Source organism: Mauremys mutica, chromosome 9 (assembly GCF_020497125.1).
Source record: "Mauremys mutica isolate MM-2020 ecotype Southern chromosome 9, ASM2049712v1, whole genome shotgun sequence".
NCBI lineage: Eukaryota > Metazoa > Chordata > Testudines > Geoemydidae > Mauremys > Mauremys mutica.
The window spans coordinates 60133413-60156791 of NC_059080.1; the positions used below are offsets into that span (position 1 = coordinate 60133413).

General features: G+C 44.4%; 1 protein-coding gene across 2 annotated transcripts in view; it reads left to right on the top strand.

Annotated features, from left to right (window-relative positions):
* Positions 1 to 23379, top strand: part of KLHL24 (kelch like family member 24) — a 47251-nt gene that overhangs the window by 15032 nt on the left and 8840 nt on the right. For both annotated transcript variants that reach the window (XM_045031497.1, XM_045031496.1), the window contains 4 exons: positions 6882 to 7066; positions 15183 to 15301; positions 22190 to 22378; positions 22906 to 23094. In XM_045031497.1, coding sequence (XP_044887432.1) covers positions 6882 to 7066; positions 15183 to 15301; positions 22190 to 22378; positions 22906 to 23094 — 682 coding nt within the window. The remainder of the gene's footprint in view (positions 1 to 6881; positions 7067 to 15182; positions 15302 to 22189; positions 22379 to 22905; positions 23095 to 23379) is intronic.

Here is a 23379-nt window from a genome sequence, read left to right on the forward strand (position 1 = left end):
ATTTTTACTGCCTTATCCACACACAAAAGCCTGGTCACCTCACATGCTTAACTTTAAGTAGGCCTTTGAGTAATCTTATTCACACATATATGTAACTTTACTGATATGAGTAGTCCCCTAGAATTCAATAGGAAGGACACTGATGTCAGTAAGTTACTCACAAGTGTAGATTTTGGCAGGATGAGATTCTCAGCCCTTTCCACTAGTTGCCCAATTAAGCCACTTGCAGCAGCTTTCATTCCAGCTCATTACAATGCAGCCATTAATCCACTACATTTCACAATTATTTAATTTTTACAGTGTAAAATAATAATGTATTGTACTCTTATTAAGGAGTTGGATGGCATTTTTCAGTTAGGGCAACAGCGACTGCTTTTGAAAATCCCACTGTTACACCACAAAACATTTTACAGGTTTAATAAAATACTTTACAGGAGTAGAAATACAGGTCTAGAATTGTATAACAGATTTAGAGATGAAATAACAAAACAAATGTATATATTTACAGAATTACATAGTAGCTACAGAAAATATTTTAGGTTTAAATATTGTAACCCGTTTTTTAAAATCCTAAAACATGACTTCTTATTATCCCATAATACAACTGGAAATTGCTACTGTAAGCTACAGTAGGAAATGCCAAGGGTGGTATTTTGGTAACTGTTGGTTATGGAGATTTCTTTTGGATTCTGCAATATACCTTCCTTCCCAGGTAATTGCTAAAAACATTACATTCTTGAAAGAATGGTAAAGAAGGAAAACTAAGATATTTAACCCTGGAAATTCTGCCAAACATAACATAGGTACTTGAGAAGATTAGTTGGCTAGCTGTAATGCTGCACTAGAGAATTAACTGAAAAAGGAGACACCCACCTCCACCCCTCTGCTTATGTTTAACAGAGACATTTTCTGAGCAGGGTTTTTGTTACTAAATTTAAGAAGAAACTAAACACTGAATCATGAATGCAATCTATTATTAAATTCAAGGGATAGTTCCTTGTCATTTGATTCTGTTGCAAAAATTGATAAAGTTTTGTAACAGTTACCAGATTCCTCCCTGCCTCCTCCATGCTTTCCCCTTTCATTTCTTCTAAAATGGGGGTTTGGTAGCTCCTTTACCCATTCCCTCCCTGTGTGCCATGTATTGCTGCCTCTTCTTTCTCCTGCTTTGCTTTTATGTAAGCTTTGTTAGTGAAGAAAAAGCATAGAACCGACTGAAAGTTCTGTATACCAAAATTAATGTTTCTACTGAAACTTTTCTTGGGAATTGTTCTTGGGATTGTGTGTGCATATGTATCAGTATGTTTCTATACTTAACTGGTTTCTGACTAGCTGTTCAAAAACAGTGGGATTCTGGTCTGAGTTCTTTTGAAGCAAGTAAAAATTGTCTGTCACTGCACGTTTAAAACTTGAGTTGACAGTTGTTGATCCTCCCTTCTTGTCCCTTATGACCCTATGCCAGGGGTGGTCAATTATTTTTTGTCAAGGCCCAAATTTCTTTGTGAAGGTATAGTCAAGGTCCAGACTTCAGGGAAGAAAAATAATAAAAATAACTACAATAATGATAATAATAAGTAAATAAAGATTTTGGATTCCATTCAAAAGCCTCTCATGGTCAGGATTTGGCCTGTGGTCTGCCTATTGACTGTTCCTGCCCTAAGCTTTCATTGTAGAACAAAGTGGGGATGTGGGAGCCAGATAACTGAATACAGTTGCACTGACATCTTGAGGTCGTCTCTCATATCTCCATTAAGCTTCACAGTGACATCTAGTGGTCATGTGGTTCTAGTGCACGGGTGGGCAAACTACAGCCCTCGGGCTGCTTCTGGCCCCTCAGACATTTTTATCCATCCCTCAAGCTCCCGCCAGGAGCTCACAAGTCCCTTGATGAGCACCATCTTCCAGCACGCAGAGCCACACTGCACAGGCGCAACTTCACTGTGCTGTTTCCGGGATTGGAACCCTGCCCCAGGTGGCAGAATGCCAAATTCCCTCCCAGTCTCCTACAGTCCCACCTGTCCCAGCTAGGGTGCCTTCGCCCATGGCGGTGCCTGGTATGGCCGCCTTGGTGCCGCTGCCGGCAGGGCCCCTAGGAATCCCCAGTACCACCCCTGTAGAGCCTCCCCCACGCACCACACCCCATGAGTCCCTTCTCCCCCATCTTGGTAACATCCCTTATAGAGCACCCCCTCCCATGCTACACCCCATAGAGTCCCCCTCCCCCACCAGGTATTCATGGCCCGCCATACAATTTCCATACCCAGATGCGACCCTCCGGCCAAAGAAGTTTGCCCATCCCTGTTCTAGTGGATGGACTCCTGTGTATTTAAAACAAAATATGAATTGCATGCCATAAGCTTTGAATATCTTTAGACTGGCTTACAGTTGTTGCTTATTTCAGTGCACAGACCCACTAGACCTGTCTAATGAAAATACATCAAGATGTACTTTTAATTGGTTATTATTATGTTTATCCATTTCAACCAGTTCTTCTCAACTATTTTTTTTTAAATGTAAGCATTCACTAATTTTTTCCTCTTAAGTGATTTACTTTTTATGTAACTACTGCACTGCTGGCTATTATTTTTTTATGCAGCATTCAAATATGGTGGATGCTTTTACAGACAAAATTATTGATTTTTTTTCAAAAGCGTTCAGAATTTCTGTCTGTGGAAATTTTAAATTTTTTTGGACAGATTTTCTTTGAACTGATTAAAGGACTTCTACCCAGGCAGCCATTTGTTGGTCTATATTGTTCCATTCAGTTTCCTCAAATAATGTCATGAGAGCTGTATAGTTTCCTGTCTGAAGTACATCAGAAATCTGATTTTTTATTTCTTTTGTGAAAGTACTGGATTTAATATTACTTTAGTAATGTGATTTTCCGTTTTTTTCTATTTTGGGGACAATGTAATGACAGAGAGATCTCATGGACCACCTTCCATGTCATCTCCATAGGCCACAGTTTGAGAACCACAGCTCTACTGACCTCAATTTGCATTTTATTTCAATAGTTAACTGTTGCTGTTAACAGCCTATGCCTACTTGTATTTTGTGCCTGCCTCTTTATTTTTTAACTTTATCTCTGTTATCTTTATTGACGGCACACTGTCCCAAGTGCAAAAAATTCTAAGGTCTGGTCTACACTAGAAAATTAGGTTGTCTTAACTGTGTAGCTCAGGAGTGGATTTGGGTGTGAAAAATTCCACTCCTATGTGTAGTGTGGTTAAGCTGACTTAACACCTAGTGTAGACAGTGTTAGGTCAATTAACAAATTTTTCTGTCGACCTAGGTACTGCCTCTTGGGGCTTGTCTGCACTTGAAATGCTACAGTGGCACAGCTGCAGCACTTCAGTGTTGAGACTGTATATGCCAACGGGAGGCATTGTCCTTTTGATGTAGGTAATCCACCTCTTTGAGAGGTGGTAGCTAGGTCGACAGAAGAATTCTTCCATCGACCTAGCCTAGGCTGCACTAGATAATTAAGACAGCTTAACTACGTTGCTTGGGAGTGTGAAAAATCTATACTCCTGAGCAGCACCATTATGCCAAACTAACCCCCAGTGTAGATAGTGCTAGGTTGATGGAAGAATTCTTCTATCAACCTAGGTCCTGCCTCTCAGGGAGATGGATTACCTATGCCAACGGGAGGGGTTCTTCCATCAGCATGATGCAGCAGCAAAGCTGCAGTGGTACAGCTGTGCCACTGTAGCATTTCAAGTGTACAAAAGTCCCGGGACTTAGGTTGGCTTAGCTGCACCACCCAGGGGTGTGGATTTTTCATACCCCTAAGTGACGTAGTTATGTTGATCTAAATTTCTAGTGTAGAGCACGCCTTAATCGCCACGTACGTGACCGTCCAGAGGTGTGGTTTGTTTATTTTTACATCCAGAACTGGATTTAAAATATTTTAGTAAATTAATTCTCTTTCAGAGAGAGCAAAACTATGCATCATCACTCTCAGGCAGTATTTTTGATCCACGGATATTGGCTCATTTATTTCTTAATTTAAAAAAGATTGGCAATCATGCATAAGGCTGCCAGTTTGTCACAGAAGTCACTGATTCCGTGACCTTCCATGACTTCTGCAGTGGTTGGTGCCCCTGCGCCAGTTGCACCGGCTGCTGCTGGGGCAGTCTCAGGCCACCACAGCCCCATCCCCCAGCAGCAACAGGAGTTTGGGTTTGGGAGGGGAGCAGGGGGTCGGGGCACGGGACAGGGTGAGGCGGGCGGGCTCTGGGAGGTGTGGAGCCAGGTAGGGAGCCTGCTGACCCTGCCAACACCCCCGCACATCAGCACCAGCGGGGGTCCTGGGCTGTGTGCCGTTGCCCATGCCCCCCCCAGCACCAGTGGGGTCCCGGGCCACACACCGCTGCTCATGCCCTCCCCAGCACCCACGAGGGTCCTGGGCCGCACGCTGCTGCCCGCACCCCCCCCCCACAGCATCTTCAGTGCCCCCAGACCGCCCCCTTCCCTCCTCAGGCACCCATGGCACCCCCAGGCCACTGCCCAAGGTTTAATCAGGGGTATATAGTAGAAGTCATGGACAGGTCACGGGCTGTGAATTTTTGTTTACTGCCCGTGACCTGTCCATGACTTTTACTAAAAATATCTGTGACTAAAATGTAGCCTTAATCATGCACAACAAGCTCCTCATTTGGCAGAAGGCCTTGATTATAGTCTTTAAAAATATCAATAGCCAAACCTTGTCCTTTGTAGGTATCTTTGGTACATACACTTGGGATTGCCTGTAGGGAAAAAGTAAGAGAGACAAATTACTTGCTGTTGAAAGAAAACAATTTATTTTTCTGAACAGTGCTTCCTCGACTCATAAGGTTCCTTCCCTCTCTCCCTTGAGAGATATCATTCCAAGATTAGTTCCTCAAAAAAAAAAAGATGAGATAACTAAACATTAAACATTAAATAGATAAAAAGCAGGACCTGACATCACTTCAAGGTTGGAGCAGCTGAAGGGAAGTTTTCTTTGGGTTTTTTGACTAGCTATGAGAGAGTAACTGAGAACATTTTATCAAATGACCTAAGTGTGTAAACATAGTTCTTAAGACAAGTATTTATATTGTGATATTTCCTAGCACAATCACATTTATCATTGACGTTACTTTTTCTAAAATATTTAGAGTAAAAAGGACGTACTTGTTTAACGAGAGAACAGTAATAATCAGCTAGTTTTTACTTGTGGTGTCCCACAATGTGAAAAAAGTATGGTTTTGAATAAAGGCCTACAGCACTTTTATCATTTATAAACAACGTTGATGACAGATCAGGCAGTTGTTATAGACACAAGGTAATGTGATTTTTTGCAGGATTGGGTCATAGTAAATAAGATACCTGCTCTTATGGAATTATTTGTAGTTAAAATAGTGTATACCAGTGGTTCTCAAACTAGGGCCGCCGCTTGTTCAGGGAAAGCCCCTGGCGGGCCAGGCTGGTTTGTTTACCTGCCGCGTCTGCAGGTTCGGCTGATCGCGGCTCCCACTGGCCACAGTTCGCCGCTCCAGGCCAATGGGGGCTGTGAGAAGGGTGATCAGCACATCCCTTGGCCCGCACTGCTTCCTGCAGCCCCCATTGGCCTGGAGCTGCGAACCGCGGCCAGTGGGAGCCGCGATCAGTCAAACCTGCGGACGGGGCAGGTAAACAAACCGGCCCGGCCCACCAGGGGCTTTCCCTGAACAAGCGGCGGCCCCAGTTTGAGAACCACTGGTGTACAGTGTATCGACATGCTCTTTGAAAGATAGAGTGCATTTGATATCTGGTTTGATATAGTTAGTTACACCAGTGCATTGATGTAATTACATGGGTGCACATTTCCCTAAACTAGAGAAGCTTAAATGGAGAGAGGTTTTTACAGGTGGCTCATGAGCAAAAGTGAATTTGAGGGAGGGACTAATGATTTGGTAGGCTCATATATAGTAGCTGGTTGGTCCTTTCTATACATTCATATATTGAATGAGATATTGTAGTGAGATATGTAGCTTATATTATAACTATAGAAGTATAATCTGAAGATACCAAGTTTTCTTCTGAATTTGAGTGGAAAGTGAGCAGGAATATGGAGAAGAGTTAATGTCTAAGTTTCTTTAACTCTGGTTTCCATATTTTCAAATGTTTGGATTTGATACTGGGTTTTATTTTGTTTTTTTGGATAAGTGTAACATTAACTTTGAATTTGCTGGCTTTGGTACTTGGTTTTATTATTTCAATCTTCTTTGAAGTTTTCCTCCATCACTGTACCCTCTTTCACGTTACTGATACATATTTGCAACCATATGTCTTGTCTAACAAAGTTTTTGTCTGATCCATAAGTCTTAAACTTTTTTTAAAAGAAATTTTCTGTAACACTTGGAAGATATTTAGTTCTAAAGTTGTGAAATATTAATGTGATGCAAACTGTCACAGGAGTCTTTGTGAGATTTGTAACTTTGCAGAAGACTGTTTTCAATATGATGGATTTTATCTGAAACTTCCAGAACTGCATATATAAATTTCTTACACACGGCTTCAGCTTTACCTCTGATATTTCTCCATTTTCAGTCAGAGGAAGAAAACAATCTTAAAGTTTAAGGGCTTTTTAAAATTTTGATTTTTTTCATGGAGCAGTCATGCAATAGAACTCCACCCTTTATTTTAAAAAAAGGTTACTTATTGGCCTGGTTACCTGGCACACAATGGGACAGCTGGAAATACAGTGAAACCCTTAACCATTTTGTAAGGAAATAATTATTGCTGTAGAAGTCAGAATAACATTAAATAATAGATTTTCAAATTTTAAAACTGTATGACCTTGTTTTTTCAAGCTGATATTGTTTGCTACATATGCTTTAATAAACATCTATTTTGTCTTTCTGTTTTCATTCTTTTAGATCAACTGGTTATTCTGAGGTGATAGTCATTGTCGGAGGCTGTGAACGAGTTGGGGGGTTTAATCTGCCATACACTGAATGCTACGATCCTGTGACAGGAGAATGGAAGTCACTGGCTAAGCTCCCAGAATTTACCAAGTCTGAATATGCAGTGTGTGCTTTACGGAATGATATTCTTGTTTCAGGTAAATAATTCCAGGAAGCTTAAGCATCGTGATGACAGAGGGAACATCCTTGGATAATTTACAGTTCTTTAGGAGATTGTTGCTCTTTGAACTTCCAGAAGCTGCTGGAATGAAAATTTCACGAATTTCACCCCCTCTAGCCTATGTGTTGCTTACTAAATCATCTCCCTCAGTATGTGTTGAGCATAAACCCTATGCCTATATTGGATAGCCACAAATATTTTTTCTTATTGTTTTGTTTTTAATCATTAATAATTACAGCCATGGCTGAAGTTTCATCAAGGAAGTCTGGGGATATAATATTGATATGAGTAGAGCTTAGAGCTAAATGACTGTATGAACTGACCCACAATCCAATATGTCCTCCTCCATACTGGTTAAGTATGCAGCTTTTAAATATTAGTCCTCAGGTTCTGCAGTGAAAACAGATCAAACCTTTTTTCAGCATAGAAATGTAGAGTAGAGGCAAATACCTCACCCTTCTTAAATCCTGACCTGGAGGTGCTGAGCACCTGCATCTCCCACTGAAGTCAGTGGCAGTTGTAGATGCTCAGCACCTCTCAAGTTTAGACCAAAAAAAAATAGTTGTTTGGGTCCATGTCTGTCATCTGGACCAATGGTAACAGACTCAGCTGGATACTAACTCCTGTCCTGGAACTATCTATCTCCCCCATTACATTTGTTTGTTACCTCAAAGGAGAGTGGATTTGATTTAAATCAATTTGATTTAAATCATGATTTAAATCAATTTGATTTAAATCATGATTTAAATCACTAGTCAGGAAGACTCGATTTAATGGATTTCTACATAAAAGTGCATTCTTGTTGGTTTTTATAACTTTAATACATATTCTTCACAACTCAGAGATAGATGTAGATTTCATTTTTAGAAGGTACACACGATACATTTTTAAGGTGATTTATTTTGAAAACTTTTCAGATTAGTTTTACAGCTATATCAGAAAATGATTGGTTATTTCATTTACCAAAGGTAATTGAAGCAGATATTTATGAAGTCACTGGGAGGTGAACGATCTCCAATTCAACAGGTTAATCATTAATATTTGGAGGATTTTCTTTCAATGCTTATTAGGAGGGGAATGTCCCCAGACAGACATTTAAATTGTTTCATTTAACTAAAACAACAATGTTTTGTATTCTGGATTTTTTTCTTCAACAGCAAACATCTAATATTTAACAAAACAAGCATATGAATTTTTGAATGTAGTTAAACATTCAAGTTTTTTAAGATCAGTTTTGTTTTTGTTAAAATTGTTTAACTAAAATAGTTAAATGAAATATTTTTTTAAAAAACATTGAAATCGACTATGTCAGCCAGGTCAGCAACTTAAAATATTGACTTCTGCAGCTAACTCAGTCATCTTCACCTTCATTTTCTTGTTTGTTCATTATCTGGAAAAGAAAAACAAGCTTTCCTGCTTTTTCAGGGCCCAAACGATTTATCAGTTTGGAATGAATTAGTCCAAAGGAAGAAAATATTCTTTGTACTCCAGCAGAAGAAGCTACTGCTGTTAAAAGTGAGATTATCACTTCAACAGTCTCTGAATCCAAGTGCTTTAGTGACTTCCACCAGTTCACTGGTGTGACTTTCTTTAAAAAATCATCAACAAACATATATTTCTTGAATGGTTCACTCTTAGCTCTGAAGTTTATTATAGTTGGCATTATGGCATTATGATTGCTGGATGTCTATGTCATAGCCAACTCCTCTTCTTCAGTTGTTAAGGTTTGACCGTGGTACTGAGTATTGAGAATATTCACAAGAAAATGAGCTGAAGATAGTGCTTGTCCCATTTGGTTTTTGAATGCTTGTAATTTAACTCTGTCATTGCATAGTTCTCTTTTTAAGATCTCACTCAGTTCCTTCCAAATTTCAACAGCGCCAGAAATGCTATTTCTCTGCATTTTGTTCAAGGCTACAGAAATAGGCTTCAGGGTACTCAGTATGTGTTCAACATTTCTCTTAAGCCCAATGTTGAGAACTTTGGCTGTGACAGTGACGTCTATTTTTTCATTATTTTGTTCACAAACTGTCATCAGATTAGGCCAGCTCTTGATACAGTGCTCAAAACAGTCCATTACTGAGTTCCATCACACGTCTTGTGGGAGAGTTAGCTTGGTTCCTCCCACTTTTTTCAGAGCAGCTGCTGCAAAGTGGTTGTTTCGGAAGTATTTTGCAATTTCAAATTAGCCCTTATTTCTGGAACACTGAAGTCTTTGGCTAGGAGATGCATCAAATGAGCACTGCAACCGTATGTTATTATCTTGGGACTCTCTTCAGTCTCATCTAAATTTCTTCTCATCTTGGATACATTTGCAGCATTGTCTGTGACCAAAGCTGTGTACTAGACATTTGAATTTTTTTTCAGTTTGTTATAGCTTTTACTGCTACTTCTTGTAAGTATTCTGCTGTGTGTGCATTTCCTGATGTATCAATTGTTTCTGAAAGGAAGACATTCCCTTCTTCTGTTGTCACACAAGCACATACAACAGGATCATTGTGGACATTGTTCCACCCATCAAGACTCAGGTTAACAATTTCACCCTCTAGACCTTTTGCACACTGTTTAATTTCTCTTTCATACACTTTATTCAGCAATTTGCTTGCGACATCTGCTCTGTTGGGTGGACTGTATCTTGGTCTTAATGACTGAGCCATGTTAATGAGGTGTGGGTTCTCAATCATACGGAAAGGAGAGTTTGTTGCATAAACAAACCAGGCAATTTTTTCATCAATTACCTCTTTTTGTAATCTGCTGGTTCTTATCACAAACTTATGTATGGTTGTTTCTGCATGATGGAGTTTTTTTTCTTCTTTTTGCTACAGGTGATACACTGTGGCTATGTGACATACATGATGTGACTGAAACACTATCAGTGGCAGATAACTCTGAAACTATAGAAAATGATGATGATCTTGAAGATGGATAGTCTTCAGAATCCTATATGTTGAGGATAGATTCTCCTAAACAAAATAAGTCAATGCAGTTATTTAATTATTATTACCATACTGCTCATTTAGTATTACTCATTGCATTCACTGACACTCAGTACTACTTTAAAGGTAAAATTATAAAAGGAAGATCTGCCTATTTCAGTTATTTATTTTTTTATCACAACTGCATCTAAAATGATAGCACTATAGAGTAACAACTATATTTTTTGCTCAAACATGAGAATTCAAGAATAGTCCAGAAAGAAGACAGGCAGTCCTTAAGAAATAAGTATGAAACAAAAAAGTATACCAACCTGAAGATCCTGCGTGTTCAGACATGTTGCTTTCATCATCTTCAACTCAGCTTCCTCCTGAGAAGGAACACTTCTCATGATGTTGTTTGATTCGGGCAACCAGGCCTTGCATTTCTTTGTTGCGCTGTTTGCATTTTGCACACATGCCTGTCTTACCCACAGGTAGAGGAACTTCATTAAAATATTCCCAAACTGGGTCTCTTTTACAGCCTGTTTCCATTATAGGTTTTCCCTTCTAATGAGAGAATGGTATGGTAGATCTCAAATCAGTGAAGGCTACACTCAGAAAGAACTCAAGACTTCTGGAATATGCTGCTCAAACAGTTTCACTTTTGTTTCTACTGCCTGTCCCTCCCTTTTCACATTTATCTCCAGACTTCTTCTTGTCCAGATCTATTCCGCACCCAACAACCTTCTATTCATCGAACTTTTTGAAACTTTTCACTTTTAGAGAAAGGTAAGGGATTGACTCTGTGTACACAAATTTGCAGAGGGACAATAGGGTTGAGGTCTGTTGTTTCTGACCTCTATATATTATTTATTTATTTTATTTTAAAACATTTTTGCTGTTAACAAGCATGTTATCTGTGGAGACACAAATCCACAGTTTGAGAACTGCAAAACTAAGCATCTCTCGTGGTATCTTCTAGACTGAGCATTGAGTCCCATTGGGTAGATAGAAAGATTATCCTAAATAATCTATACAGAAGCCCATGGAACCCCATAAAATTGGGTCCCTAATCCATGAACTATTGGAACTCATTTACAAAGTATTTCTTAAACATTACAGGACTATATTGTCTCATATTATAGAATTAGAATTTATAATCCCTGTTCCATGATGAGATATCTTTGAGCTATAATGTATCTTAATTAAAACTATCTTTCAATAGTTTTTTTTCCTCAAAAAGCATTTTATCAAAAAAAATCCGATTTAAATAAAAAAAATCAATTTTTTAAAAATCATTTATTTTTATCCACCCTGCCTCAAAATGACTATCTTCCCAAATGTAAAATATCTTTCTCATTTCAGTAGACAGACAGTGGAACCAAGAGGGGGACATATGCATGAACCATGTAGAGGAAAATAGCCAGTGTTATGTACATGCCTCATAGTATATAAATCTTAGAGATTTCCTTTCCAATGGCTCATCCATGCAGTGGTGCTCAAAGAAGTCTAAAGAGTGTGGAAAAAGTCATTGAAATATTTCCCAACATTAAAAAACCATTTGCTCAGCATATTATTCTGAAAGGTTTACACAATGGGATGTATTTCTCGTGTATTTTCATGTTTGAAAATATTAATTAATATTAGCAATTCTTAGAATCATAGAACTGGAAGGGACCTCAAGAGGTCACCTAGTCCAGTCCCCTGAACTCATGGCAGGACTAAATATTATCTAGACCATCTCTGACAGGTGTTTGTCTAACCTGCTCTTAAAAATCTACAGTGATGGAGATTCTACAACCTCCCTTGCTGCAACTTAAGCCCATTGCTTCTTGTCCTATCCTCAGAGGTTAAGAAGAGCAATTCTTCTCCCTCCTCCTTGTAACAACCTTTTATGTACTTGAAAACTGTTATCATGTCCCCTCTCAGTCTTCTCTTTTCCAGACTAAACAAACCCAATTTTTTCAGTCTTCCCTCATAGATCATGTTTCTAGACCTTTAATCATTTTTGTTCCTCTTCTCTGAACTTTCTCCAATTTGTCCACATCTTTCCTGAAATGTGTCTCCAAGAACTGGACACAATACTCCATTTGAGGTCTAATCAGCATGGAGTAGAGTGGAAGAATTACTTCTCATGTCTTGCTTACAGTACTCCTGCTAATACATCCGATAATGATGTTTGCTGAGTCTACCTCTCAGTCTACTTCTGAACAACTGCCTTGTTGAAATGTAATGTTTTATGAGACAACAGAATGAGATCCAATGTCAAAAATAGCTGATAATATCCTTCTCAATACTGACTTAACAATTAAGAGAAAAACATTACTTTTTAGTATTAATTATCTTTGAGAGATTTATTAGAATTCTTTCAGTCTACGTTATAATTAACAAAGGATCTGTTGTCTTAAAGTGTAGGAAAGTGGTTATTTAGATTAAAATGCAAGCCTTGCCTCTTTGATTCGACTTTTCTCCAGCAGTGACATCTTCTAAGGAACAACCAACAACTAGCAAATAGAAGGCAAGAGCAAACAAACATGCACATCAGAAACAGGAGGCTTTGAAAATTGTCATCTAGGAAACAGATCTCTCCAATTTTTGTATAGCATGAAGATACCACAGTGATAGGTGCCTTATCTGAGATAGATCATGGAAGATTGTACTTTGTAGAGGGTTGGGAGATGACTGGTGTAGATCATTATGGTACATGGTATTTTGGGGAAGCGGTTGGAAGAGATTATTGTTTTGGGAGCAGGGGCGGCTCTAGGCACCAGCAAAAGAAGCTGCTGCCTAGGGCGGCAAAATATAGGAGGCGGCAAAAGGCTGGGGCTGGGGCCCCAGCTCATCCTGCCGCTGCAAGCCGAGGAGCGGCCCGTCCCCTGCAGCCAGGCAGGGCCGCGCTACCGGCTCCGCTTGGGGGAGAGGGGGGGCCCCTTACCGGTAGCGCAGCCCCGCCTGGCTGCAGAAGACGGGCCGCTCCTCCTCCGCTTGTTCCCCTAAACAGCCCGGCAGCAGCTTGCCTGGGGGGGCGGGGCTGAGCCCCGCCCCGCTCAGAGCTGCGTGGTCAGGGGGCGGGGCTACAAGCTCCGGGCCGAGGGGAGGCAGCTGAGCTCAGCCTAGAGCATGCGGCCCCGCCCCCTCCCCACGCGGCTCTGAGCGGGGAAGAGCTCAGCCCCCTCCGGAGCCATGCGGCTGCCGCGCGGTGAGCCGGGGGTAAGCTGCCTGGGGTAAGCAGCCGGGGCGGGGGAGGGGGTGGCTAAGGGGCAGGGAGTCCCGGGGGCAGGGAGGGGGCACAGGTTCTGTGGGGGGGGGGCGGTCAGGGGCCAGGGAAGGGGGGTTGGATTGGGGGGATCTCAGGGAGGTGTTTGTCAGGCACCCCCGACCCCATTACCCCCCAGGCCCAGCCCTGACCCCCAGCTCCAAGCCCAGCCCCTAGGACCTGGGCACCCCCCCGGCCCCATCCCCCTCACAGCCCTGACCCCCAGCTCCAAGCCCAGCCCCTAGGACCTGGGCACCCCCACAGCCCCATCCCCCTCACAGCCCTGACCCCCAGCTCTGAGCCCAGCCCCTCTGATCCAGACACCCCCCTGACCCCATTCCCCCCACAGCCCTGACCCCCAGCTCTGAGCCCAGCCCCTCTGAGCTGGGCACCCCCCTGACCCCATTCCCCCCACAGCCCTGACCCCCAGCTCCGAGCCCAGCCCCTCTGATCCAGACAGCCCCATTCCCCCCACAGCCCTGACTCCCAGCTCCGAGCCCAGCCCCTCTGATCCGGACACCCCCCTGGCCCCATTCCCCCCACAGCCCTGACCCCCAGCTCTGAGCCCAGCCCCTCTGAGCTGGGCACCCCCGACCCCATCCCCCACTGCCCTGACCCCCAGCTCTGAGCCCAGCTGCTCCGAGGTGGGCACCCTCCGGCTCCATCCCCCCACCCCAGACCCCCCGCTCTGAGGCGAGCCCCTCTGAGCCAGACAACCTCCGACCCCATCTCCTCACAGTCCTGAGCCCAGCCCCTGTGAGCCGGGCACCCCCCAGAGCCCAGCTCCCCACCCAGCCCTGGGCAACAGCAGCACCACCTCCAGGCAGTGACAGCCCATTGGCACCAACCATCACCATCACCCAGCAACAGCCCATTTTGTAATTGCAAATGTATACAGACCAGTAAAGCATTTAATGTTTTTAAATAATGTATTTGGTGTATTTTCAAATTATTACAAATTAATTTTCACTAGTTATTTTTTACATTTCCAAATACATGTTACTATAGTATTGCAACTTTTTTTTATGGAAGGGGCCCCCAAAATTGCTTTGCCCTGAATCCTCTGGGCGGCCCTACCCAGTGTGTGTGAGGAGCCGGGGAGGGAGGGAAACGGGGTCCCCTGGAGCCGAGCCCGGGCTGCGATGGTGGCGAGGGGCTCCTGGAGTGTGTGAGGAGGTGAGCGGCCGACTGGGTTCGTCGGTGCTGAGCAGGTAGCCCCGCAGCCGGAGATCCTCGCCTTCCCTCCTGCCAGGGCTGGGACAGGGCACCGTGAGGCTGAAGAGCAGCAGGTCCAGGGGGCTCTCCAGGTCTTTGGCCGCCAGCATGTCGAGGGTGAGGGCGGTGAGCACGAACTGATCCACCTTGGCCACCAGCAGTGCTGCGAAGCCCAGGGAGGGGGCCGTGTTCTTTGTGCCACCCCGTAGCCGTGCCGCCACCTGGAAGTACTCCCGCTCCGTGCTGCCCAGCAGCTCCACCCGCATGGGGACAGAGTCGCAGCTGGGCCAGGGCTCGGCTGCAGTGTGCTGGTAGCGGATCCCACATTTGGGGGGGAGGCCAGTGCTGGGGCAACAGGGGGTGTGAGTGGGGGGTACTGGTGGGCGGGGGGGGCTCATGTCTGGGGGTGGGGGGGGGCAGCCAAAAAAATTTTTGCTTGGGGCGGCAAAAAACCTAGAGCCGGCCCTGTTTGGGAGACTACACTTCATAAGAGATGTACGTCCTCTACACAGTGACCAAGAACATCTGAAAACCTCTATCTACTTAAATTTATATAATCACAGATGAGTCTACATCAGATGTATAGGATGTGACATTTTCCGTGGTCGTCTGCAGAGGCATATGTCAGTATCCAGCATCTCTTATTTAATAACTTCCTTAGTCAAAGATACATTGGTTTTTTTCTGTCTTTTTTCATAATTTTAAAGGTGGAAGAATTAACAGCCGTGATGTGTGGATTTATAACTCTCAGCTTAACATTTGGATCAGAGTTGCTTCCCTAAACAAAGGCAGATGGCGTCATAAAATGGCTGTCCTTCTTGGTAAAGTAAGAGAAATAATTAATTACTTATTATAGCTAATACATTTCCCAAATATAAGCAAAACTTAAATGTAAAACTCTATTTAGAGTTAGACTGCATTCCCCATCAACTGGTATTGCTTTTAATAACCAATTAATTATGGGCTCAGTCAGGTTGGCAGTGTCCATAGAAGTTAAACTGATGTTTCCTAACTTTTGATTCTTCTTCGAGTGCTTGTTCATGTCAATTCCAATCAGGTGTGTGCACGCAGCATGCACAGTCATCGGAAAGTTTTCCCTTGGAAGCTCCCATTGGGTTGGCTGTGGAGCCCCCTGGAGTGACACCTTCATGGCGCTCAATATATGACCCTGCCGACCAGGCCCCTCCTCAGTTCCTTCTTACCACCAGTGACAGTCGTTGGAACTGCAGTCGCTTGCTTAGCAAGTGCTTCCCTTAGCGTTCTTTCATATAGTTAGCTTAGCCTAGTTTAGTTGTAGTTAGTCTTAGTTGTTAATGTATATATTGTATATAGTGAGGTTTGGGAGCAGGGTTTCACCAATCCCCAAACCTCCCCTTCCCCCTCACCCCCCATTGGGCTCCAGGGCATGCCGCGAGCCCAAGGCTTTAAACCCTGTGGAACCTGCAGCAAGCCTATGCCAGTGAGTGACTCCCACAACTCATGTCTGAAGTGTCTGGGGGAGGCACACCAGACAGAAAGGTGCAAGATCTGTAGGGCTTTCCACTCCAGAACTAAAAAGGATTTTCGATTGAGGCAGTTGCTTATGGAATCCGCCCTTCATCCCCAGTCTACTGTGGACCACCCCGGCATCGGTACATGACACAGTGCCCAGGAAGGACTCTAGTCTAAGAGACCTTCGGCACCAGCGCTCTCTGGCACTGCAGGATGCACAGACAACCTGGCACCGCTCGCATTCACCAGTGCCATACGGGCGGCATAGAAAAGCCAACAGAGGGCGTTCCCCGTGCAGAAAACAACGGGATCTGCAGGCACGATACCAGGGCGTCCCATGAAGGAGCTCTCGGCATCCAGGCAGCAAGAGTGGGTTCCGTCAACTTCAGTTCCCACAAGGGGACTGTTGAGTCTGGTGCACATTGACTCCCGGGATGGGCAGTGCCAGGTGGAGGAGTTGGAATTACCTTCCACCCCGGACATGTTTGAAGCCACCAGAGACTTAACAGCGATGATGATTCCTCAGCCCCTGGTGATCAGAGATAAGCCATCTAGAGGCAAACTGGCCATGATGCAGCGGTCTCCCTCTCCTGCCCGGCACTGACGAGAGAGCAGCAGTGAACCCCGGCTCCAAGAGAGAACCGGCACCAACTCTCTGCACCAGTCCCTTAGCACTGGACCCTTGACACCGGTTCCCAATGCCGGATTCTCAGTTTTGGTCCCCGGCCCGGGCATCTCGACACCGGTCCCCTGCATCATCAGCACAGGTCCCTGGCGCAGTACCATGCGGCACCACCATGGTCATCTCAGTCGAGATCCGTGTCTTCAAACTCAGATGGTGACTCATACTATTCCTGTCGCAGCAGGCATAGATCCGACAAGCAACGGAGGGAGGCACCAAAGGCATGGCAACCCCAGTGTCAGCCTCCGGCGCAATGGCCTTTTTGGACCCCCTGGGCTTAACATCAGGCCCGGGCTCCCGTTTGGTGGCCTTGGAGCACTGACCACCCCAGCCAAAGCTCAGCCTATGCCCCGTGGTTCCGAGGCGACCTTGGCACAAGCCCCACAGCCAGCGCAGGTCACAACCAAGGCAACTCTGAGGCACAACCCATTGCAAGGCCAGGCTACGGTCGCCACAAAGGCCCCAGAGGCTGAACAGGAGGAGATCAGGGAGTAAGAGAGTCAGGAGGATCCTGTACCACCTCTGATCTCTTCATCTTCAGATGAAGTGGTGGCGGGAGCTTCAACCTCGGACCCTTTCCCATTTGACCACAGGGCCTACCAGGACCTTCTACAAAGGACTGCCTGTAACATGGGTTACAGGCGGAGGAGGTGGTCAAACCCAAAGTCCCCAAGGTCAACCTCCTTGCACCAGAGGGACCATCCAGGGTAGCTCTGTCACTAATAAAAACTATCCAGAGCAATATTAAGACTCTGTGGCAAATCCCTGCCTCAATCCTGCCCACTGCCAGGGGGCTAGAGCGCAAGTACTCCGTTCCCTCCAAGGGATACGAATACCTGTTCTCTCACCTGCAACCATGCTCTCTCGTAGTATCGGTGGTGAATGAGAATGAGAGACGAGGCAGCAAGAATTGGCCCCTAAATCCAAGGAGTCAAAAAGGATGGACCTTTTTGGCAGGAAAATCTACAGAACTGGGGGCCTACTGCTGAGGATAGCTAACCAGCAAGCTATGCTCAGCAGGTACAACTTCAACTCGTGGGCCTCCATATTGAAGCATAAGGAGCTGGTTCTACCAGACTCCATAGCTGAGTTCTCGACTATCACTGCTGAAGGGAAGGCAGTGGTGCGAAGCTCTCTCCAGGCTTCACTGGACTCGGCAGGCTCAGCTGCCTGCATCCTTTCCTCAGGAGTAGCCATGAGGAGGAACTCATGGCTATAAGCAAACCTTCATCTGGCTCTAAAAAGGCCTTTTGAAGGGATGCCCGAGGACTGCACATCCACTATGACATTGGATCCTTCCCCCTCTTTTTATGACTCACCTATCCCACTTTTACTGTACATGGTCTCAAATAACATCAGACTGCTGGGTTCTTTGCACAGTAGAAGTGGGATATTCTCTCCAATTCTGCTCCTCCCCTCCCTCCCACCTCTCTTCCCCGTCTCTCTTCAGGGACCCTTTACATGAGCAACTCCTTATCTAGGAGGTGCAAGTGCTCGTTGCAACAGGGGCAGTGGAGGAGGTTCCTCAGGAGCTAAGGGGCAAGGGATTCTGTTCCCATTATTTCCTGATCCCCAAAGCCAAAGTATGTCTCAGACCCATCCTAGACCTGTGAGGACTCAACAAATTAATGATAAAGTTGAAGTTCCACATAGTCTCCGGGGGACTAGTACACTGTCCTCAACATGAAAGATGTGTATTTTCACATAGCCATTCGACCAGCACACAGACGATTTCTCTGGTTTGTGGTTGACCAAAAACATTATCAGTTTGCGGTCCTCCCCTTCGGCCTGTCAACAGCCCCCAAGTGTTCACCAAGTATATGTCCAACATAGCAGCCTTCCTTTGAAGGAGGCAGGTGCAGGTATACCCATACCTCGACAACTGGCTGTTCAGGGACCTCACCAGGGAGCACATGGAGTCTCAAGTCGAATTAGTCAGATATACTTTCAACAGAATGGGTCTCCTCCTCAATGTGAACAAGTCAACCTTGTCACTGACCCAAAGAGTAGAGTTCATCGGGGCGCTGCTGGACTCAGTACGGGCAAGAGTGTTTTTGTCAGAGAACTGATTCCAGGTCATGACAGACATTATTCAGGGCCTCAGGCAATTCCCGACCACCACAGCACAGAGATGCCTGAGTCTCCTCAGCTACATGGCAGCCTGCACTTACGTGGTTCTCCATGCCAAATTGAGGCTCAGGCCACTCCAGGCTTGTCTCACTTCGGCCTACCGCCCGGGACGCAACAGTCTGGATGTAGTGGTCATGGTGCCTGGGCAAGTACTCGAGTCCCTCCAGTGGTGGCTCAACCCCTGGGCAGTGTGCGAGGGAGTTCCATTCAACATCCCCCAGCCCTCCTTGGCCCCTGTAACAGATGCGTCAGCTCTGAGATGGGGTGCGCATTTGGGAGACCTACAAACACAGGGCCTATGGTCACAGGAGGAGCTTCCCCTTCTTATCAGCAACAAGAAGCTCAGGGCAGTATGGTTAGCATGCCAAACCTTGTGGGCCCAGCTACGAAGTCAGTGCATGGCAGTGATGATGGACAACACCACTGCCATGTTTTACATCAACTAGCAGGGTGGATCCTCTTCCTCCACCCTATGTCGAGAATCCCTCCAACTATGGGAGTTCTGCATAGTCCATTCCATTTACCTCAAGGCATCCTATCTCCCAGGAGTGGAGAACAAACTAGCAGACTACCTCAGCAGATCGTTCCGAAATCACGAGTAGTCCATCTGTCTGGATGTCATACACTCCATCTTCCAAGGGTAGGGGGTTTCCCTAGGTTGACCTGTTCACCACCAGGAACAACATGAGGTGTCCAATGTTCTGCGCCATCCAGCATCACTGTCCTGGCTCAATCACGGACACGTTTCTGCTTCCCTGGAGAGGCCACCTGTTGTAAGCCTTTCGCCCAATCCCTCTCATGCACAAGGTACTTCTCAAGGTCCACAGGGACAGAGCGGACGTAATTCTGGTAGCCCTAGCATGGCCCTGAAAACAATGGTACACCACACTCCTGGAACTGTGTGTGGACACTCCAGTCAAGTTACCACTGCATCCCGATCTGATCACTCAGGACCACGGTCGCCTTCACCACCTGGACTTCCAGTCCCTCCAACTCACAGCCTGGAAGCTTCATGGTTAAACCCCATGGAGCTTCTGTGTTCAGAACCAGTAAGGGAGGTCCTACGTGGCAGTAGGAAACCATCTACCATCTAGCTAAGTGGAAAAGGTTCACTTGCTGGTGTCCTCAGCAGCATACACCTCCACTACAGGCGTCTATACCACTCATTCTGGAGTACCTTCTGTACCTGAAACAACAAGGACTGGCAGCGTCATTCATCAAAGTACATCTCACTGCTATCTCAGCCTTCGATCCGGGAGCGTCTGGCCGATCGGTATTTGCTAACCCCATGGTAGGCCGTTTTCTCAAGTGTTTGGAATGCCTACATCCTCAGACCAGACAGCCTGTCCCAGTGTGGAACCTCAGTCTTGTCCTCTCCAAATTAATGGGGCCCCCTTTTGAGCCGATAACGACTTGCTCCCTTCTCTATCCATTGTGTAAGGTAGACTTCCTGGTGGCCATCACATCAGCTAGGTGAGTGTCAGAGCTAAAGGCTCTGACCTCCGATCCACCCTACATGATCTTCCACAAGGATAAGGTCCAACTCAGGCCTCACCCAGCCTTTCTTCCCAAGGTAGTGTCACTCTTTCATACTAGCCAAGACATTTTTCTACCTGTCTTCTATCCTAAGCCTCATGCTAGTAGTCAAGAGCAGAGGCTATACCCATTGGACGTTCGGCGAGCACTAGCATTCTACATCGAGCGCACTAAGCCGTTCAGGAAATCGAACCAGCTCTTTGTAGCGGGAGCAGACAGGATGAAAGGACTCCTGGTCTCATCTCAAAGAATATCTTCCTGGATCACATCTTACAGCCACACATGCTACAAGCTGGCCAAGGTCCCAGCCCTGGCACTTACGGCACATTCGACGAGGGCACAGGCCTCGTCAACAGTGTTCCTGGCCCAGGTCCAGATACAAGAAATTTGCAGGGAAGCAACGTGGTCCTTGGTGCATACGTTCACCACTCATTATGCTATTATCCTGCACACCAGAGATGATGCAGCATTCGGCAGAGCGGTGCTCCAATCAGTGTTCCCTTAACTCTGACCCCACCTCTGGGGTGGAGCTTGGGAGTCACCTGATTGGAATTGACATGAACAAGCACTCGAAGGAGAAAAAATGGCTACTTACCTTCTCGTAACTGTTGTTCTTCAAGATGTGTTGTTCATCTCCATTCCAATGCCCACCCTCCTACCCCTCTGTCGGAGTAGCCGGCAAGAAGGAACCAAGCAGGGGCTGGGTCGGCAGGATCATATACTGAGCGCCATGAAGGTGCCACTCCAGGGGAAAAGGGAAAACTTTCTGACGACTGAGCATGTGGCGCACATACACCTGATTGGAATGGACATGAACAACACATGGAGCACTGTTCTGGTACATTGTGGAAGATCTAAAAGGAGATAAATGTTATGGGTACAACCAAGCAGCCAATTACACCTCTTCATAAACACACAGGTTAAGCATGTGTCCAACAATGATTTGGTACATAAAATAAAACTGGGCCTTAGACATCTTTTATCTGCAAATCCTTCACTTATGCAGTCACTAACTCAAATTAATTGTGACTTTAGGAGAATATCTGGGCCTTTTTATTTAATAATCTGCATGTATATTGAACATTTAAATCAAAATATAAATCAGTAAAGAAACTCTTATTCTTGCTGCAGTTCCAAAGGCCTATTTTATTATTCTATACAAATACAATAAATGAGATCAGCAATCCCCACAGGTTTCATTCATGAGCGTGAGTGGCGATATATACACTCATCAGGGAACTGTAGTATGTAGCTTCTTAGAGATAATAGCACCTGCTTCAAGTTGGGATTGACCTGAGGTGAACAAATTGAGCAGAGACAGTATATCTGTCAATATGCTAATGGTAATATACTTGTCAGTCTCTTTTTCTTAAACTGTAACTTATGTGATAGGCAGTCAGGTAAGAAAATACGTGACCAAAAGGTAAATCAGAGTAAAGAATGTCATTTTAGACAGGAAAGAGAGAAGTAAAAAGTTGAGGAGAAAAGAGTGAAGTTAAATAGAGTTTATTTTTATTTCTGAATATAATTTGTAATATCAGTGAAGGTAATCATAGAGATTTCTTATAGAGCATGTTCAAGTAAGAAGGAAATCTAATGTCCATATTTGTAACATATATTCTGGTGTCCATTGATTCCAGTATCCCCACATACCAGTGTATGGCTGCTCTCTTGAGATTCTTTAGCTCAGAATCTTAAAAGGCAATATTCCTGTTCTTCTGCATAGAAGCTTTCTGGGGGGAAAACCTATGCATTCAAAAATATAGCAAATCAGAACTGAGGCACTGAAGCTTGAATGAGTTTAATCTTATACTTGCTTAATTAAAACTGGAGATAAAGATAAAGAAGATGCTATTTTCTCTTTGTTTTGTATAGGTGTATGTAGTTGGAGGGTATGATGGGCAAAGTCGACTCAGCAGTGTAGAATGTTACGATTCATTTTCCAATCGATGGACAGAGGTAGCTCCACTTAAAGAAGCAGTGAGTTCTCCAGCAATAACCAGCTGTGTAGGCAAATTGTTTGTGATTGGTGGAGGTCCTGATGACAACACGTGCTCTGACAAGGTTAGTTAACTATATTTATTTCCTTTCTGCGTATCTTAATAATACTGCTAAAAATGTAAATTATGCAGAGATATTTCAACTGAATTACAAATCTCCTGGCCCAGCCTACTGCCTGAATGCAAAGTATATATCTCACAGTAGAAAAAGCTAACTAAATAAAGCACAGTTATGCCATTAATAGTCTTTGTCGTAGTCACATCATCTTTCGCTTTGTGTATTAAGAGCCATACAAGTTCTTAATGAAACAGCATATTTAAGTAAAGAATATAATATACTATATAATGTATTATGTAAGTTGCTGCTGTTTAATATTCTTTGTTTTTAATGTTGCAGATGTACAGTAGGAACAAGGTGTATGTTTTTGACGTAGCAATATCTTGAGTTACTTTGGGTTTTTTGTGAGGCACTCCAAATAGATAGTTATCTTTAATCTCTTTGAATCAAAACTTCTGTTTGTACCTCAAATAATAAGTTTGATTTTTGTTCATTTGTGGTGTTAAACCTAAAATGTGTTTATTTGTTTTCAGGTTCAATCATATGATCCCGATACTAATTCTTGGTTGCTCCGTGCAACTATCCCCATTGCAAAGAGATGCATAACAGCTGTATCTCTAAACAATCTAATCTATGTCGCGGGAGGGCTCACCAAGGCAATTTACTGCTATGATCCAGTTGAGGATTATTGGATGCATGTACAGAATACATTCAGCAGACAGGTAATAAACACTAAAAATACTTGGAAACATCTAAAAATGTATTTTATTTTCCTTGTATTAATAATTTGATATGAAATGAGTTTGATATGAAACTCTGTTAAATTACATCTCTCAGATTCGCTAGTTTGAGCTTTTCATTTATTAAGGTTAAGATTTTGTCATGGGTATTTTTAGTAAAAGTCATGGACAGGTCGCAGGCAATAAACAAAAAGTCATGGAAGCCCACAACCTGTCCTTGACTTTCCAACACCGACCACAGCTCCAGCCCTGGCCATTGCTCTGGCC